At 40.4% G+C, this 16857-nt stretch overlaps 1 protein-coding gene across 1 annotated transcript in view; it reads left to right on the top strand.

Moving 5' to 3' along the window:
- The window catches only part of adam19a (ADAM metallopeptidase domain 19a), a 254128-nt gene that overhangs the window by 160622 nt on the left and 76649 nt on the right, over positions 1-16857 (top strand). The window contains exons 5-6 of the mRNA XM_047385681.1: positions 2942-3018; positions 14792-14975. Coding sequence (XP_047241637.1) covers positions 2942-3018; positions 14792-14975 — 261 coding nt within the window. The remainder of the gene's footprint in view (positions 1-2941; positions 3019-14791; positions 14976-16857) is intronic.

Genomic DNA, 16857 nt, shown 5'->3' with positions numbered 1-16857 from the left:
TTGACTGGTTATTGTGCAGCAGTAGAAAATGACTGACTTACTGAGGTTATTGTGCAATCTTTAAATTGTATACTATTCCTAAATTGTATTACACCATGTTTTACAGTCATTGAATACATGAACGGTAAAGTTTCATTCTAGTCAGCATTCGTCCGTCTGTCCATCCTTCTTGAAAAACTGCTTAACCCGACCCTGTTCAGGGCAGCCATCTTAATAATAATAATATTAATATAGACTTTATTGATCTCACAATGTAGAAATTATCCTCTGCATTTAACCCATCCCATAGGGAGCAGTGGGCTGCCATTGTGCAGCATCCGGAGAGCATTCAGGGGCTAAGGATCTTGCTCAGGAATCCAGAGTGGCAGGCTCTGGGATTTGAACCAGGGCACTTATGGCAAAATTGCAAATGCCCTACTCTCTAACCAGTAGGCCACCACTCCCCCAAAACCAGCTGTATTGAATCAATACAACTGCAGATAAGTAGTGTTATCATTTATGACTAAATAGGTACTTTTTGCAACTGCACCAGGCCCCCAAATGATAACATCAACTTCAATAAAGGAACAAAAAGAAAACTATAGACTGAAAGCGGCCGTAGTACTAAATTCATTAAATTCATTTTGTCGTTGGTCACCCAGCTTATAATGTGGAAGATATCCTGTCTGTGCACATGAAAAGTGTTTTTCATGTTGGAGTCTCGTACAAGTGGAAGGTTAATCCAGCCAGACAATTGCTGTAGGACATTATCCACATTACATCCTGTACAAGAAATTAGATTAATTACTGCGACCTGGCAAGGAGAGCTCTCACTGATAACTGATTGGTGTCTTGGCTTCAGTAGAGCTCTAGCTGCTGCTTGCTGTTCAAATAAAATACCTCATTTCATGCTCCAATGAGCTGACAGGGACTTTTGAATGAACAAAAACCAACACGCTGGCATAATTTCATTCTTGAGGAGGTAAACCCTCCTTCAATATTAACAGTGGGTCTTGAGGCCCATAGGGAGACCTGCATTTAAAATTCATAAAATGTGTCATATCTTTGTACTAGAAAGGTTAAAGGTTTTAATTTCTTCACTTTCTTCTCTTTTCTTTGTTCCTTTTTCATAAAAAATTACTTCAGTTACCAGAATGAGGGGCATAGTCACAGTTTGAAATTATTGTTTGATTCTTAAATTTACTGGGAATTCCTAAGTCTTAATTCTTTTTTCTGAGTATTCACATTGGTTCTGCACAGAAATAATACACAACATTTACAGTCTAGGTAAATACATTGCAAGTAATTATTCACAGCCCTTGCATTAGGATTTAGCATAGCTCATGGAATATGACAAACATTTTTAAATCATATAGTGCATTGCAAAATAATGTTGACATCCCTATTTACCATAATATCTCTAAATAAAGTCAAATAATCAAGTGCAACATATTGCCTTCAGAAGTGACTTTTTAGTAAATAGCTCACCTGAGCATTCACCAATCTCAGTCTAAATGCAGCTGTTGTGTTTCTGCCCTTTAAGGTTAATTGTAGAACAAACAGCATCACCAAGACTAAGGAGAAAGTTGTGGAGAAGCTTAAAGCAGGGTTAGGTCCTAAAACAAAATCTCAAGCTGTGAACATCTCACAGAGCTCTGTTCAGTCCATCATCAGAACATAGAGGGCGGATGGACCAACTGCAAACCTACAAAGACATGGGCGTTCACCTAATCTGACAGGCTGGAAAAGGACAGCATTAATCAGAAAAGCAGCCAAGAGGTACATAGTAACTCTGGAGGACCTGCAGAGGTCCAAAGCTCAGGTGGAAGAATCAAAGGTCCAAGCTAAAAGAAACTCATAACAAGTCCCCTGCCCTGTAAAGCCGCTTGTATGACAGGGGAGGCCTGTATTTCAACAGAGCATGTGAATATTCCTTACTCTCCCCGGCCGTCAACAACAGAGCCATGTTGCAGTGGTTGGGGAGCCCTGATGTAGGGGAACAAATATGCAGAAGACGGCACTACAATCAGATAAGAGCAATATTCAACTTCCTTGACGTACCTGTGTTAGAAACCTAACATTGCACATTTTGCTGAACCAGTGCCAGGCAATAACATTTTCAATATTTTATTGGGGAAAATAAAATTACAATATCAATGATAAAGGTAGTCTTTAAAATTCAGTGATTAACATTACGTGTGACCTATCAAACAGCATATTGGTCATTATTTTTTAAGCTTTTTTACAAGATGGAGAAGACATAGCAACCTGTAAGGTTTCACACTATGGTCCCAGAAATTCCACCCCAACAGTGAGTGATAACGTTCAATTAGTTTGTTGCAAAAATTACAGATTAGAATTTGATGGGATGGATCATCACTCAGTGACTGAATTGATCTTATGAATTATGGAGCTTCAAATATTCAGCTTCCCTAACCTGCTACACTGAGAAGCAGGCAGTGATGCCCCAGCTACGGTGATGTCAGAGAGACTGGTAGGCTTGAAGCACAGGGTAACAGCAAGGTAACATGGAGAGTGAGTGTTAAGGTAGAAGATCCAACAAACTCTGCTTTTCAGTCTGTGAGATTGGGCACCGAAGGCAACACAGATACTGAAAAGCTCTAGAAACAGATTTTTTATCCAGAGTCTAAAAATGAGGTCCAAATACAGGCAACGGCCATTCACAGACAGGCAGATGTAGCAGTACTTATCAGAGGGATCAGGCGAGAATCTGTGGTCATGAGGCAGAGCGAGTGGATTGTTCATTTGCAACTTCATTGTGATAAATATTGAAATCGTTCAATACAGTAAATAAATTGTGATAATTATTTTGTCCATATCACCCAGCTCTACCCTGAACACACCATGCTCTTTATGAAGCATGGGGGAGAATTCGTCATGCCGTGGGGATGCTTTTCTCCAAGGAAAGGGGAGCACTGATCTAAATGCTTTTCTTTTTCAGAATCACTGCTTCTACCACGGCCATGTAGGAGGACATCCAGATTCCTGGGTGGCTCTCAGTACCTGTTCAGGAATCAGGTAAAGTCGGCAGATGGTGACTGAGTATTGTTAACCCTGAATGTACTGTACGTGTTCATTTCACCACAAAATATCACAAAAAATAAACTTAGGGTTTTTACACATTCTGATAACATAAAACAGAAATAAAGAGAGTTTTTTCTTAATTTAATTTATTTGAATGGAAATATCCAGTTATATTTGGAGTCTCAGATAAAATAAGAGTTCACTTGTTAAAATATGAATATTAATCTTTGTGATCTGCCCTGAATGTGTTTCCTGCTGTAGCTCTTGTTTGTATGGAATATATAAATGACGTTTGTGGTGGATTTCCGATTCTGATCTTTGTAAAGCCTTGACCTGTTGATACAATTTTTTTAATTTCTCGGTAGGAAATCTAAGAATAAATAAGAACAGCGTTGAAGCTATCTTTGGTTTTATTAGGAGTGGAGGAGACTTATTTGTAAAACAGGGTTTTACTAGTACTTTCAAACAAAGATTACATGATTACTCATTTTAACAATCTGTTGCCTCTGATATTAGAGATTAGCACAGCTAGCAGAACTAGAACATCAGTCTCGATGTGAATTTCAGAGAGATTGTAGATATGTTTTATCTCAGATTTCCTAAAGGCTGCTAAATTCAGCAAGTTTCATAGCTGAGGTTGAAAACTGAAAGGAATAAAACAGAGCAACTTTGGTGTGCTCTTTTCAGCCTTTTTGTGTTGTCTACTAAAAGTGTCAGTCTCTTTCTGGCAGCATTAGTAAATGATTAATTCCTAAAACGATTGATTAAAAACTTCTTATGTCTAATTGCATTCTTCGTCTTCATTTTAAAAACCTAAATTGAGTCCTCAGAGTTTGGTGATTTCTGTCATCAGCTTGTTTTTTTATTCTGATTTTCTGACAGTAAAATACCAAAGTTTCACTGTGCCAAATACTGTTAACTATTATTTCAAACATTTGTGTGGATGTGTTGACTTACTGGTAAACACACACACACACACACACATATACTCTACAATCATTACCGGCTTGAAAAATAGCTAAAAGTTTGTAAGTTGCTGTGAGTTTTACCAGTTGTACATAATAGGTAAGACCTTACCAGAAAGATAAATGTCTTAACTATCGCTAATTGTACATTATTCTTTCTGCCACTTTAAAAAAATCTAAACATGACTACTGCCTTATTGTATTATGTAACAAGTGTATTTTATTTGCAGCTTTCTTTTAGACATGAAAATCAGATAATTGTCCAGTTTTTTCCATAATCTTCTTACTATGCTCATATGAATTGGACTTTTTTAGCAGATTGATTACTTTCAGAAAATATATTTTTCCTTTACTTTACAAATAATAAAATGGTTTTATGTGGTTTACTTTCTGTTAAGCTTGGACATTGCTTCCAGTCCCAGATCTGCTGTAGTCTCTTTCTAAATGCTTTAAAACAGCTGTGAGCTTTCTGTTTGATGTTTTCAAAGGTAAAAGGCTGAAAGTTTTAAACAGATTGGAGCTTTATGCAAGATTTACTTTTAAAGCTTGTTTTATTAAACGTATTGTTTAAGAACATCTTTTTGTTTGCTAGAGGAATGGTTGAAATGTAGCAGCACTCTTCAGGCTCTATCCTGAGTTGAGAAGGTAGCCAGAAGCTGCCTGTTGACAGCAGCTTTGATGGGAACACTGCTGAGATGGAAGTAAAAAGAGCTCTGGAAGCCGGCAGAATGCAAATGATTTTTTAAATGTCCAGTTTTTCCCAGAGCTGTACAAATGAAAACTAACCAACACAAATTTATTGTCTAGTCTAAAAAGACAGTAAACGTTATTTAGTAGTCTAGTTATGGAAATTCTATAAATGCTAATAAAATGTTTTCAAACTACAGATGTGGTCAGCCTGGTTAGTAAGTAAAGAATTTTTTAAGAAAAGATAAATTATTTTTCTTTTTCTTTTCTTTCAAATCTGACTTTTAGTTCTCAGCACATTTTCCTTGTCAACAACTTTCCACAAAAAGGTGTTTTGTATAAACTCTGGTGGAATTATTTATTTCTTCTGGAAATTCTCATACAGCCTTGGAAATATAATTACTGCAGAAAAAGAGAAAGCTACTGTATTGTCTAAAAGCATGGCCCGGAGCCCAGCTACATTATGCCCATACGGTCAGGCAGTGTGAATGAACATAATAGCAAGCACAACTCCTTTCACCAAAAGTAAATTGATTCTCTTTCGGCCTATTGTGTCTGCTGTGCAGTAAACAGCAACTCTGGCAGAATGTTCACAGACAAGGGGAAATACTTTTCATGCAACTTCAGTTAGTAGTGTGCGAGTTATTATTTTCCAAGGTCAAAACAGATACATGTTCAAGTAAACTGTACTAGGTTTTAGATTCAAATAATTTAAATGTAGGATTTCTTTGTATTCATTACAAAAAACTACTTAAAATCCTTTAAGATGGGAAACCTTTAGATTATATACAACTGTACCGTTAGGTAGATTTTTGAAAATGAAAAAGCAAAGTTTCCTTGTGTTGAAATTTATACTGCCTAATTAGAAACAAGCAGCCTGACTAATGAAAAGAGAACTTATTCATACATTAAATAATTAATGTGAACAAAAAGGAAGAAGAGGTTAAACAATGTACTGGGTTTTAATTTCCACTTTTTATCATTCCAACTGTTTTTCTGGTTTAATTCAGTTTTATATATTAAATAACTTTATGCTGTATTTTTCACCAAGCTTGAATATTTTAATCTCTTGCAGATATGTCAGGTAGAAAATTCTGTGTGGCTCCCTTTTGTACACCAGCCAAACTTCCCCAGTGGGCAACAATGTGTCATGCGGAACAAAAAATAAGTTCCCCCCTTAGATTTTAATGTGTTTTTAACCACATAAATGAACTCTTAACTGCATGAATTTGCTGAAAGTTATTATTAAATGTTTCATATAAAATACTAATATGTATTTATGGCCATTTTAACTGAAACTTAAGGATAATAAATTAAATATGAGAGCTGCCCATAATGGCAGCTACAATTAGGAACTACAGCAGGTTAGCGTAAAACATGTAACACTGGTTAGATTAGAGGTTGATAACTGGCAAATGTAATCTAATGTAAAGCACAGCTCAGTATGATGTTTACATTGTTTTATGTGGGCACAGTGGGCTTTCGGGTTTCCACTCCTTTTGTCTCCTTTCATTTTGTTTATCGCACCTGTCTGTCAGTCTTTTTTCTTTCTCTCAAACACAAACATTCACACTCGAACACATCCACACTTTCGTTGTCCGATGAGCTAACCCCTCCCTCCTACTTCCCTATTTCTAAGGGGATTGCTCAATCCAGCTCTCCATCCAACACTAAGCAGGTTTACTGGAAAATCTATTTAAGCTGGTGTCGGGGAATGACACACCTAACCTCTAATAACCTGCATCCAAAAGTCTCGCCCTTATTCAACTGGTGGTCTGGACGACTGAGTAGCCCACAGCAGTCATCCACTCCTCGACAGTCACTTCTGCTCATTCCCTATTTTACAACTTGCAATTGGTATATGGGTTAGGTTGATTTAAGTGGCTCTGCACGAGCCCCAAGGGCATTGCTTTAACAAGTTTGGCTTAAGGCAACCTATAAAAACCTCCTAAAATAAATTTGGAACCAGGCAACAAGACTTTTTACCACCAACGAAAAACCCACAAATAAGGTGACTCAAATAATTGATTGTCCACAATAAATCTAGAATTTTACATGCTTTCTTTAATTAGTAATGCTTTCTTTCACAGGGGTCAGTAACAGCTTAAAAATCAGCAAAACTTAATAATTTGAATAATAGAAATAAATCAATCAACTTAACCTATCTTTCCCTAATGCTGAAACTGGTAAGGCTGAAGAGGCTTTGGAGACGGAGGCTCACCATGGATCCAAATGGAATGATTTCTTCAGTAGGCAACTAGTGATTGTCTTCTTGGGTGAAAGGCAAATCTTCAGTTCTCTTCCTCTAAGTGAACAGGTGCTGATGCTTGGGGTTTTGATGGTCAAGTTGGAAAAACATAAAAAAAATAAAAAAAACAGAAACTTTGTTGGCATATGTTTCAAACGTCAGTAGCTTCCAGAGGCTGAATAGTTGAAAGGAACCTTTGAGGTGTAATTGAGGTTGGTTCAGGACTTCCAGAAGCCTGAAACTTAGACCAATCAGTTGTTCACTGACCAAGTTCACTTCAGTTGTCTTGGTAAAAATGCAACAGAGGAAATTCAGATTCTCAATTTTGAGTTGCAGCTCCTCTCAGTGCACACGAGTTGGTCCTCTTTATAATGCAGAATTGTCAGCGTGGCTGCGTCTCTGGTCTTCTGATTCATCTGTAGCTTCTTTCTCCGTCCGATCTTGTTCACTGGTCTTCTGCGAGGAAACAACCCCATTTCTTTCTTTGGCACAGTTTTATAGTGCAGATAGCCTCACTGCTCAGCCCCTGTTGCCGGGCAAGCTTTCCCATCATTGAGTTACATGGTCGCCATGACTTTTCGGTGCTGTCTCCCAGCTTCCGTAGATAGAGTTGTAAACAGCCCGCAGCTGGCTCCCTGTATTATGACTTTTGCCTGTTTTTCGACCTTCACGATTCCCGCTCCCATCCTGGTGCCATGACTTTTGCCTGTTTTTCGAACTTTAGACTGACAAAAAACAGCGTGAACCTGGCTTCTTGTTTCTTGCTTGTTATGACTTGAGCTTGCATGTTGACCTAAGATCCATGCCCAGTTCCCGTGAAGCTGGCTCTCCTCTGCCCCTCCCGTCCTAATGTTGTGACTTTGCCGCCTCTGGCTCCCAGTCCATGGTGCCCTCCTTATCTACTCAGCCTCAAGCTTTCTAATACAGTATTTCTCTGCTTCTTGCTCTCACACCAGTTACAGCTAAAAAAAATAAATCACTTAATTATTTTTATTCATACATTACAATTGACTAACATTACCCCTCTTCATTACATTTAATAATTGTAGAAAAATAGAAAATCAGCATACATATTTGTTTGATTATACTTGTAGTTTTCTACTTCTGAAAAAGATAAGACATTCTCAGTTAATGTGTGACTCCATACAAGCCTCTTCAGTCCTCAGTTCCACAATGCGAAGATATACTCATTTTACGGTTTCATGACATCTTATCTATGTAATATGATCATTATTTATTTGATACTCTAAAGATTAGGCTCTCATTTAATCATATGTGATTGTTGTTAAACTCAATCATAGGGATACACTTCTGCAAAAGAAAGAAGAAATAAAACATACATCAAATGGGCCCCCCAGACTTCATAGCTTTAAAATGTGAACATTTACTGCTGTATATGTCATTGATCTAATTATGAGGGTTTAATTAATTTCTGCATGGATACATGGAAGGATCTCACCTCATTTTGACATTACACATAAATATTTCTTTACATGACCCTATATCTCTCACCCTGTTATATCTCTTGCACCTTTTTTAATTTTCTGCTTCTGGACTTTACATTACAGCTACAGTTAAGATGGTGCCGCAGATGGTCACCTCGGCGTGTTGGTGCGCATTGTTTAGTTTTGTTTTTTGCTTTAAAACGGTCTTCTGTGATGGTACCCGGAGCTCTCTCACCAGAGAAGAACTCATGAACATCAGGGCTACTACACCAGAGGAGTTATTTCCCACTTTTCTGCCTACTGCTCTGGAATTTTTGGACATTCTGGTCAAAGGTGCGCTCACCTTTGCTCTCGCGGTGAAACACCGGAAGAGAGGGAAACGGGCTGGGGTGCTGGTACGTCTTCGCCAGCGTGGACTACGAACACCGTTACCTGGAATATTTCTCTCTAATGTGCGCTCACTTCCCAACAAAATTCAGGAACTACAACTGCTGTTGGGGAAAAACAGGGACTTTTATTCGTCGGCAGTTTTGTGCTTCATGGAGACGTGGCTGTGTGGATTAATACCGGACTCTGCGCTGCAGCTGGCAGGATTCCAGCTCTACAGAGCGGACAGAGAAACGGAACTCTCCGGCAAAGCGAAAGGTGGAGGAATCTGTTTCTACCTCAACAGTGGTTGGTGCAACGACCTGACAGTGATTCAGCAGCTCTGTTCTCAGACCTGGAATCCTTCATCATAAACTGTAAGCCTTTCTATTCCCCCTGTGAGTTCGCTTCGTTCATCCTGGTCGGTGTTTACATCTCGCCGCAAGCTAACGTGCAGGTCGCACAGCGCATGCTTGCCGACCAGATACTGAGTGTGGAGTGGACCAACCCGGACTCCTTAGTTATCGTCGTTGGCGACTTTAACAAAGGTAATCTCACCCACAAACTCCCCAAATATAGACAGTTTATAAAATGTCCGACCAGAGAAGACAACATTCTGGATCACTGTTACACCACCATCAGAGACGCTTATCACGCCATCCCACGTGCTGCACTGGGCCAATCCGACCACATCATGGTCCACCTGATTCCTGAATACAGGCAGAAACTAAAGCTCTACAAACCTGTTGTGAGGACGTCAAGGAAGTGGAGCAGTGAGGCTGTGGAGAATCTCCAGGCGTGTTTAGGCTGTACAGACTGGGATGTGTTCAGGACTGCTACCAACAGTCTGGATGAGTACACAGACGACTTCCTACATCAGCTTCTGTGTACCATCATGCACCAGGGTGAGTTACAACAACGACAAACCCTGGTTCACAGCCAAACACAGAAGGTTAAGACTGGATAAGGAAGAGGCCTTCAGGAGTGGGGACAAAGACATATACAGAGAGGCGAAGTACAAGTTTGGCAAGGCAGTGAAAGAGGCCAAACGACTGTACTCTGAGAAGCTCCAAAACCAGTTCTCAGCCAACGACTCTGCATCTGTGTGGAAAGGGCTGAGGCAGATCACCAACAACAAGCCAAAAGCCCCCCACTCCATCAACGACCGACGCCTCGCCAACAACCTGAACGAGTTCTACTGCCGCTTTGAAAGACAAAGGGACAGTCCTGCAACCATCCCCCACGACATCCCCCAACACCTGCAGCCACAATTCACCACCCCCACCTCCCCAACCTCAAGAGGGGCCTTGGCACCTCCAACCCCCACCCTGAAGTTTCCCCCCACCAGCCCCCTACCCACGCCGGGGACGGCTCTTTTCATCCAGGAGAGGGACGTCAACAAACTCTTCAGAAGACAGAACCCCCAGAAAGCTGCTGGACCGGATTCTGTCTCACCAGCCAGCCTGAAGCACTGCGCTGATCAGCTGTCTCCAGTCTTCACAGACATTTTTAACACCTCACTGGAGACATGTCATGTGCCAGCCTGCTTCAAGTCTTCCACCATCGTCCCTGTTCCCAAGAAGCCAAGGACCACAGGGCTTAATGACTTCAGACCTGTCGCCCTGACCTCTGTGGTGATGAAGTCCTTTGAGCGCCTTGTGCTCTCACAAAAGACATCACCGACCCCCTCCTGGACCCCCTGCAGTTTGCCTACAGAGCCAACAGGTCTGTAGATGATGCAGTCAACCTAGCCCTTCACTTCATCCTCCGGCACCTGGACTCCACAGGAACCTATGCCAGGATCCTGTTTGTGGATTTCAGCTCTGCCTTCAACACCATCGTCCCAGCTCTGCTCCAGGAGAAGCTCTCCCAGCTGAGTGTGCCCGACTCCACCTGCAGGTGGATCACTGACTTCCTGTCCGACAGGAAGCAGCGCGTGAGGCAGGGGAAGCACGTCTCTGACTCCCTGACCATCAGCACCGGTTCCACCCAAGGCTGTGTTCTCTCTCCTCTGCTCTTCTCCCTGTACACCAACAGCTGCACCTCCAGTCACCAGTCTGTCAATCTTCTGAAGTTTGCGGACGACACCACCCTGATCGGACTCATCTCTGATGGTGACGAGTCCGCGTACAGATGGGAGGTGGACCATCTGTTGGACTGGTGCAGCCAGAACAACCTTGAGCTCAATGCTCTAAAGACAGTGGAGATGGTTATGGACTTCAGGCAGAACCCAGCCCCACCTGCCCCCATCACCCTCTGTGACTCCACAATTGATACTGTGGAATCTTTCCGCTTCCTGGGAACCATCATCTCCTGGGACCTCAAGTGGGAGCCAAACATCAGCTCCCTCATCAAAAAAGCCCAGCAGAGGATGTTCTTCCTGCGGCAGCTGAAGAAATTCAGCCTGCCAAAGACTATGATGGTGCACTTCTACACAGCCATCATTGAGTCTATCCTCACCTCCTCCATCACCATCTGGTACGCCGCTGCTACAGCCAAGGATAAGGGCAGGCTGCAGCGTGTCATTCGGTCTGCTGAGAAGGTGATTGGCTGCAGGAACTGTACACCTCCAGGACCCTGAAGCGGGCAGGGAAGATTCTGGCTGATCCCTCCCACCCTGGTCACAGACTCTTTGAGACTCTACCCTCTGGCAAGAGGTTGCGGTCCATCCGTACCAAAACCTCACGCCACAAGAACAGTTTTTTCCCATCTGCCACCAGCCTTGTTAACATAGCCCGGAAACCACCCTGACACTCTCCCTTTCCCCCACACCCCCCCTTTTTTGCTGACAGGACACTTGTAACCTGCAACTCCATGCGTTACATTAACGCTCAGCTTGGACTCCTGCTTTAGTTGCACTGCCATACTTGCACAATGATCACCTGCACTGTTGTACTGCTCTGGCATCCTATACTGCTCTATATTTACTCTCACTCACTTAAAACTGTGCACATATATTTATATTATATTGTAGATATGTTTGTACTGTTTAATTTGTATTGTATTGCACCGACTACGTCAAAATAAATTCCTTGTATGTCCAAAAACGTACTTGGCAATAAAGCTTTTCTGATTCTGATTCTGATTCTGATTAGACAACCATAAGCACTAACTGATAATTTCACTTGGGTCTATCTGTTTCTATGGTGACATGCACTGTCTAATTACACACGCACAACTATGGACACACTAAGGTTTGTCAAATGGAATGTACATGGAGCCGGCACCAGAGAGAAAAAGTAAAAAATTTTTAACCAACTAAAAAGACTACAGGCAGACATTGTCTTATTACAAAGGATTCATAAATCTACCACAGCTGCAAATGATCTTAAATCACCTGAGTTTCCTATTCCTAATTCACGAAAATGTTAACTTCACAGTATTAGACACAGTTACAGATCCAGAGGGTAGATTGATAATAATAGAAAAAATTATACATAACCAAAAGTTATGTATTGTCAGTATATACACTCACCCACCACTTTATTAGGTACACCTGCCGAACTCCTCGTTGACGCAAATTTCTAATCAGCCAGTCACATGGCAGCAACTCAATGCATTTAGACATGTAGACATGGTCAAGATGATCTGCTGCAGTTCAAACCAAGCATCAGAATGGGGCAGAAAGGTGATTTAAGTGACTTTGAACGTGGCATAGTTGTTGGTGCCAGACGGGCTGGTCTGACTGTTTCAGAAACTGCTGATCTACTGGGATTTTCATGCACTACCATCTCTAAGGTTTACAGAGAATGGTCCGAAAAAGAGAAAATATCCAGTGAGTGGCAGTTCTGTGGGCGCAAATGCCTTGTTGATGCTAGATGTCAGAGGAGAATGGCCAGACTGGTTCAAGCTGATAGAAAGGCAACAGTAACTCAAATAACCACCCGTTACAACCAAGGCATGCAGAAGAGCATCTCTGAACGCACAACACGTCGAACCTTGAGGTGGATGGGCTACAGCAGCAGAAGACCACACCGGTTGCCACTCCTGTCAGCTAAGAACTTGAAACTGAGGCTACAATTCACACAGGCTCACCAAAATTGGACAGCAGAAGATTGGAAAAACGTTGCCTGGTCTGATGAGTCTCGATTTCTGCTGCAACATTCGGATGGTAGGGTCAGTATTTGGCGTCAACAACATGAAAGCATGGATCCATCCTGCTTTGTATCACTGGTTCAGGTTGGTGGTAGTGGGGTAATGGTGTGGGGGATATTTTCTTGGCACACTTTGGGCCCCTTACTACCAATTGAGCATCGTGTCAACGCCACAGCCTACCTGAGTATTGTTGCTGACCATGTCCATCCCTTTATGACCACAGTGTACCCATCTTCTGATGATTACTTCCAGCAGGATAATGCGCCATGTCATGAAGCACGAATCATCTCAGACTGGTTTCTTGAACATGACAATGAGTTCACTGTACTCAAATGGCCTCCACAGTCATCAGATCTCAATCCAATAGAGCACCTTAGGGATATGGTAGAACGGGAGATTCGCATCATGTGCCGCTGACAAATTTGCAGCATCTGTGTGATGCTATCATGTCAATATTGACCAAACTCTCTGAGGACCTAGCAGAATTAAAGAATAACGAAGACTAATGGGCTATGTACAATATAAACAAGTTGATTAAAGATGGTTGAAACCATGACCAAAAGAGTGATGCAACATTACCATGCAATGTTTATGTTTGAGAACCAAGGATTATCTTGAAGAACCTGGAAATGAAGTTAAGTTAGTCTTGGAACCAACTTAGGCAATAATCAGCGTTTAGACAACCATTCACAATGCAAGATCAGATAAAATATTATTTTAATAAAATAATGTTTTAAAGAATGATCTGCTGAATAAAACCAACCTTCTGGATGACTAATTCTCAACGGTGTCTAATTAGCTGCCTTTATTTATTAAAATAATATTTAAAGAAATATTATTAAGGAAATGGTAAAATATTTAAGGAAATATTTTGGAAAAGAGCCAAATCTTTCTGGAGAAATGGGGCTTAATGGTGTTCACTGAGTTATCAAGTTTAGTAAAATAATGTTTAGGGAACTATTATTTACTGGATTGAAAACAAACAACCTTTCTGGGTTAGCAGGCAAGCACGTGTTCTTAGCTGTTAGCAGTTAAAGCTAACAAAAGAAGCTGATAGCTTAGCACCAGAATCAAACACGCACCTTTAAAGTACTGTTAATAAAAGGGTTAACATGCATAAGCGCAGACGGCGCATTATGATAAATTTTCTGTGTTTAAAATCACCCTTTAAAAAATGTTTATCTTAACTTTAAAAACACACGAACACTGAACACAAAACTGAGCACGTGGTCAGCAGATAGCCTGCTAGCAATAAGATAGCTTAGTTCAACACAAACAAAACCAAACTTCATAAAATGAAAAACATTTAGATTATTTCATTCTAAATCACTTCTATCACTCTGCCTAAACCCTAACCTCGTATAACATGTTGGGTTACAAATGTCGTCAAGTGTATTAGGCTGATTTATTAGTCAACTTTGATCTTATAAAATTATTCATAGAGTACACTATACAGATCAACGGATGTTCAGGATGGGTTTTGCACCGTCTAATACTTGCTTACAGTGCACAGGCAATTTACCTAACAATTACATGGTTACGTACACCTGTTCAGAGATTCTGGCGCTGAATATGTGAAGACTTAAAATGGGGAGGTACCATCTCATTGAAGGTGCTTCAAGGAGTGCATTCTGCTGGCAGAGTGGATGGTCTTTGGGAGAGCGTGGGGCAAAATCAACCTGGGTGGTTAATTTTGGCAGGTTCCAGCAGGGGGTCTTGGCCTGGCAGTGTGGGGTGTTGAAGGCATTTAGAATTTAGAATAGGTGCAGCTGAATTTGAAATATTAGTTGTGTCCAAATGTGTAAATGGGATACAGTGATATTGACCATAGTTAATTTGTATGTTATTCCTTCAAACCCTCATTTCTTTAAGACTGAAGTTTGTTCTTTTTATAACTTCAAGTTTTTCTAGCAACACTTCTCTCATTATATTTTCCCCTCCCAATCATTTCTCCTGTACAGAGGCCTGATTTCATTAAACGCTAGTGACATGTACTACCTGGAGCCAATTAACGGTGTGAATTCCTCCCACCATTTACTGTTGAGTGCCAAGGAATTGCCACTTAAAGGTGGAAGCTGTGGCCACAGCCATCACACCACACAAGACAACCTCATCTCGGACCTGGTAGGACCGGTTTACTCAAGGGTAAGTCTCCATGACCAAAGTTTCCTGTATAACTGTTTAGCAGATTATCTACAGTAATAAATCATCTAACTATATCACTGGATATAACATAACATGTTTGTAATTTTAGGAATTCATGTTATAAATAAAGAAAGGAGAATCAACTTATTTATAAACTTAAACACAGTGATTGTTGGACAAATCTGCAATAGAATCATATTTACTAATTGTAACTAACTGTTAACCCTAAGTTGTCCTAAATGGTTTTGATACACATCTGAATTCAGTCTATAAGGGCAGAAATTAAACATCAATTACCAAGAGATTTCTCAATAATCTAATAATTAGAGGAATCAAAGTAAGAGTTGGTAGTTCCTACATGCTTCTAATTATAAGCTCTGATCAACTGTTCTTTAATAAGTGTGAGCACTGCTATGAAAGTAAAGGAGAAGCAATGAGACGAGATGATAAAGTGTTGGGTTCATGAGAATAAGACACAACAAAATGTTAATGTTTTCAGAATAAAGTAAAGATATCCCAGGTGTTTTAAATACAACACCCTTTCCAATGCAGTTGGCATGTTGTGTGAAACATATGGAAAAACAGAATACAGTGATTTGCTAATCCTGTTTAACCTATATGCAACTGAATACACTACAAAGACAAGATATTTAATGTTCAAACTGATAAATTTGCCCAAGGGCACATCGACATGTGGTATGGGAGAAAGCTGGACATGAGCCAACAGCTTTTCAATTGCAAGACAACTTCTCTTTATATTTAGTCAAAGTCGCTTCATATGGTCACTCCCAGTACTTACACTCTTTCGCACATTACCCAAAATGCTGCTACACAAACACTTTAAAAGTGATGGAGACTTTTTGATTGGTCATTTTACCAGAAAAAGTAATACTTAAAGTAATAGGATAGAGCCTTACAATACAGATTTTATCTCATATGTAATTTTTTCATATCATTAGATCTTGTGCAACTGGATCTTGTTACATTAGCAGTACTTGATCTTTATTATTTTCCACTTTGATGAATAGCGTTTGAGTGTGACAAGCTAGTTTTGGCAAGTTATATATCCTTGTGAGACTGTCATGTTGTGTTTAAGTTTAAAGCTGGACCAAACTGCAGACAAGAAGCATCATGGTGGAGGTTTAATAAAGAAAAAAGTACAGAAAATGTATGAGGAGAACAGGACACGTGCAGAGTAACAGGAGGATCCATTCAGAAGGGTGACAATCAGACAGCTTATAGAGCAGAAAAGGTGGAAAATGACACTGAATGCAGTTGACCTAATCAGGGGGATTTGGAACAGCTCTGGAGGAAAGAAAAACAGGCAAACTGAGGAAAGGTTGATAATAAACACAAAGGAAACTACAAACCAATGGAATAATACACATTGATCTATAGGATTAACTAAAATACACAGTTCTTTTGGTTGGAAATTGGATATACCTGCTCCGCAGATTTAGGGGGCCTCTCCCATTTGATCTGATGAAACTAGACTGATTACTGGCAGCTTCTCTCTGTCTGCTCCCTCCTCCTGCAGACACTGGTTCGCTAATTGACCATCAATACATTTTTTAATCAAACAGTGTTTCATGGTGGTATTGTTTTGTGTGTTCTGGAAATGTTTCTGCCTCTTAACGGCTGATTTTATGTGTGATCAGCTGGTTTAGGATGTTGTTAAATACAGTGCCCCCTACCTACGTGTAATTCAGAAATCTGACATGTTGTCCATTTCCTTTTCTTTGAGCCTTCAGGCGTGGTTTATGATTTGTAAATAGTAAAATTATTTATTGCAGTTTGACCTGCTCTGACAAATGTGGTCCTTAAAATTATTGTAGTCGCATTTGAGTTTTATTACCTTTTCCATGCACTACCTCAGCAAAAA

Source organism: Girardinichthys multiradiatus, chromosome 14 (assembly GCF_021462225.1).
Source record: "Girardinichthys multiradiatus isolate DD_20200921_A chromosome 14, DD_fGirMul_XY1, whole genome shotgun sequence".
Taxonomy (NCBI): Eukaryota; Metazoa; Chordata; class Actinopteri; order Cyprinodontiformes; family Goodeidae; genus Girardinichthys; species Girardinichthys multiradiatus.
Note: the sequence above shows the minus strand (reverse complement) of the source record. Positions and strands in the feature narration are given on the sequence as shown.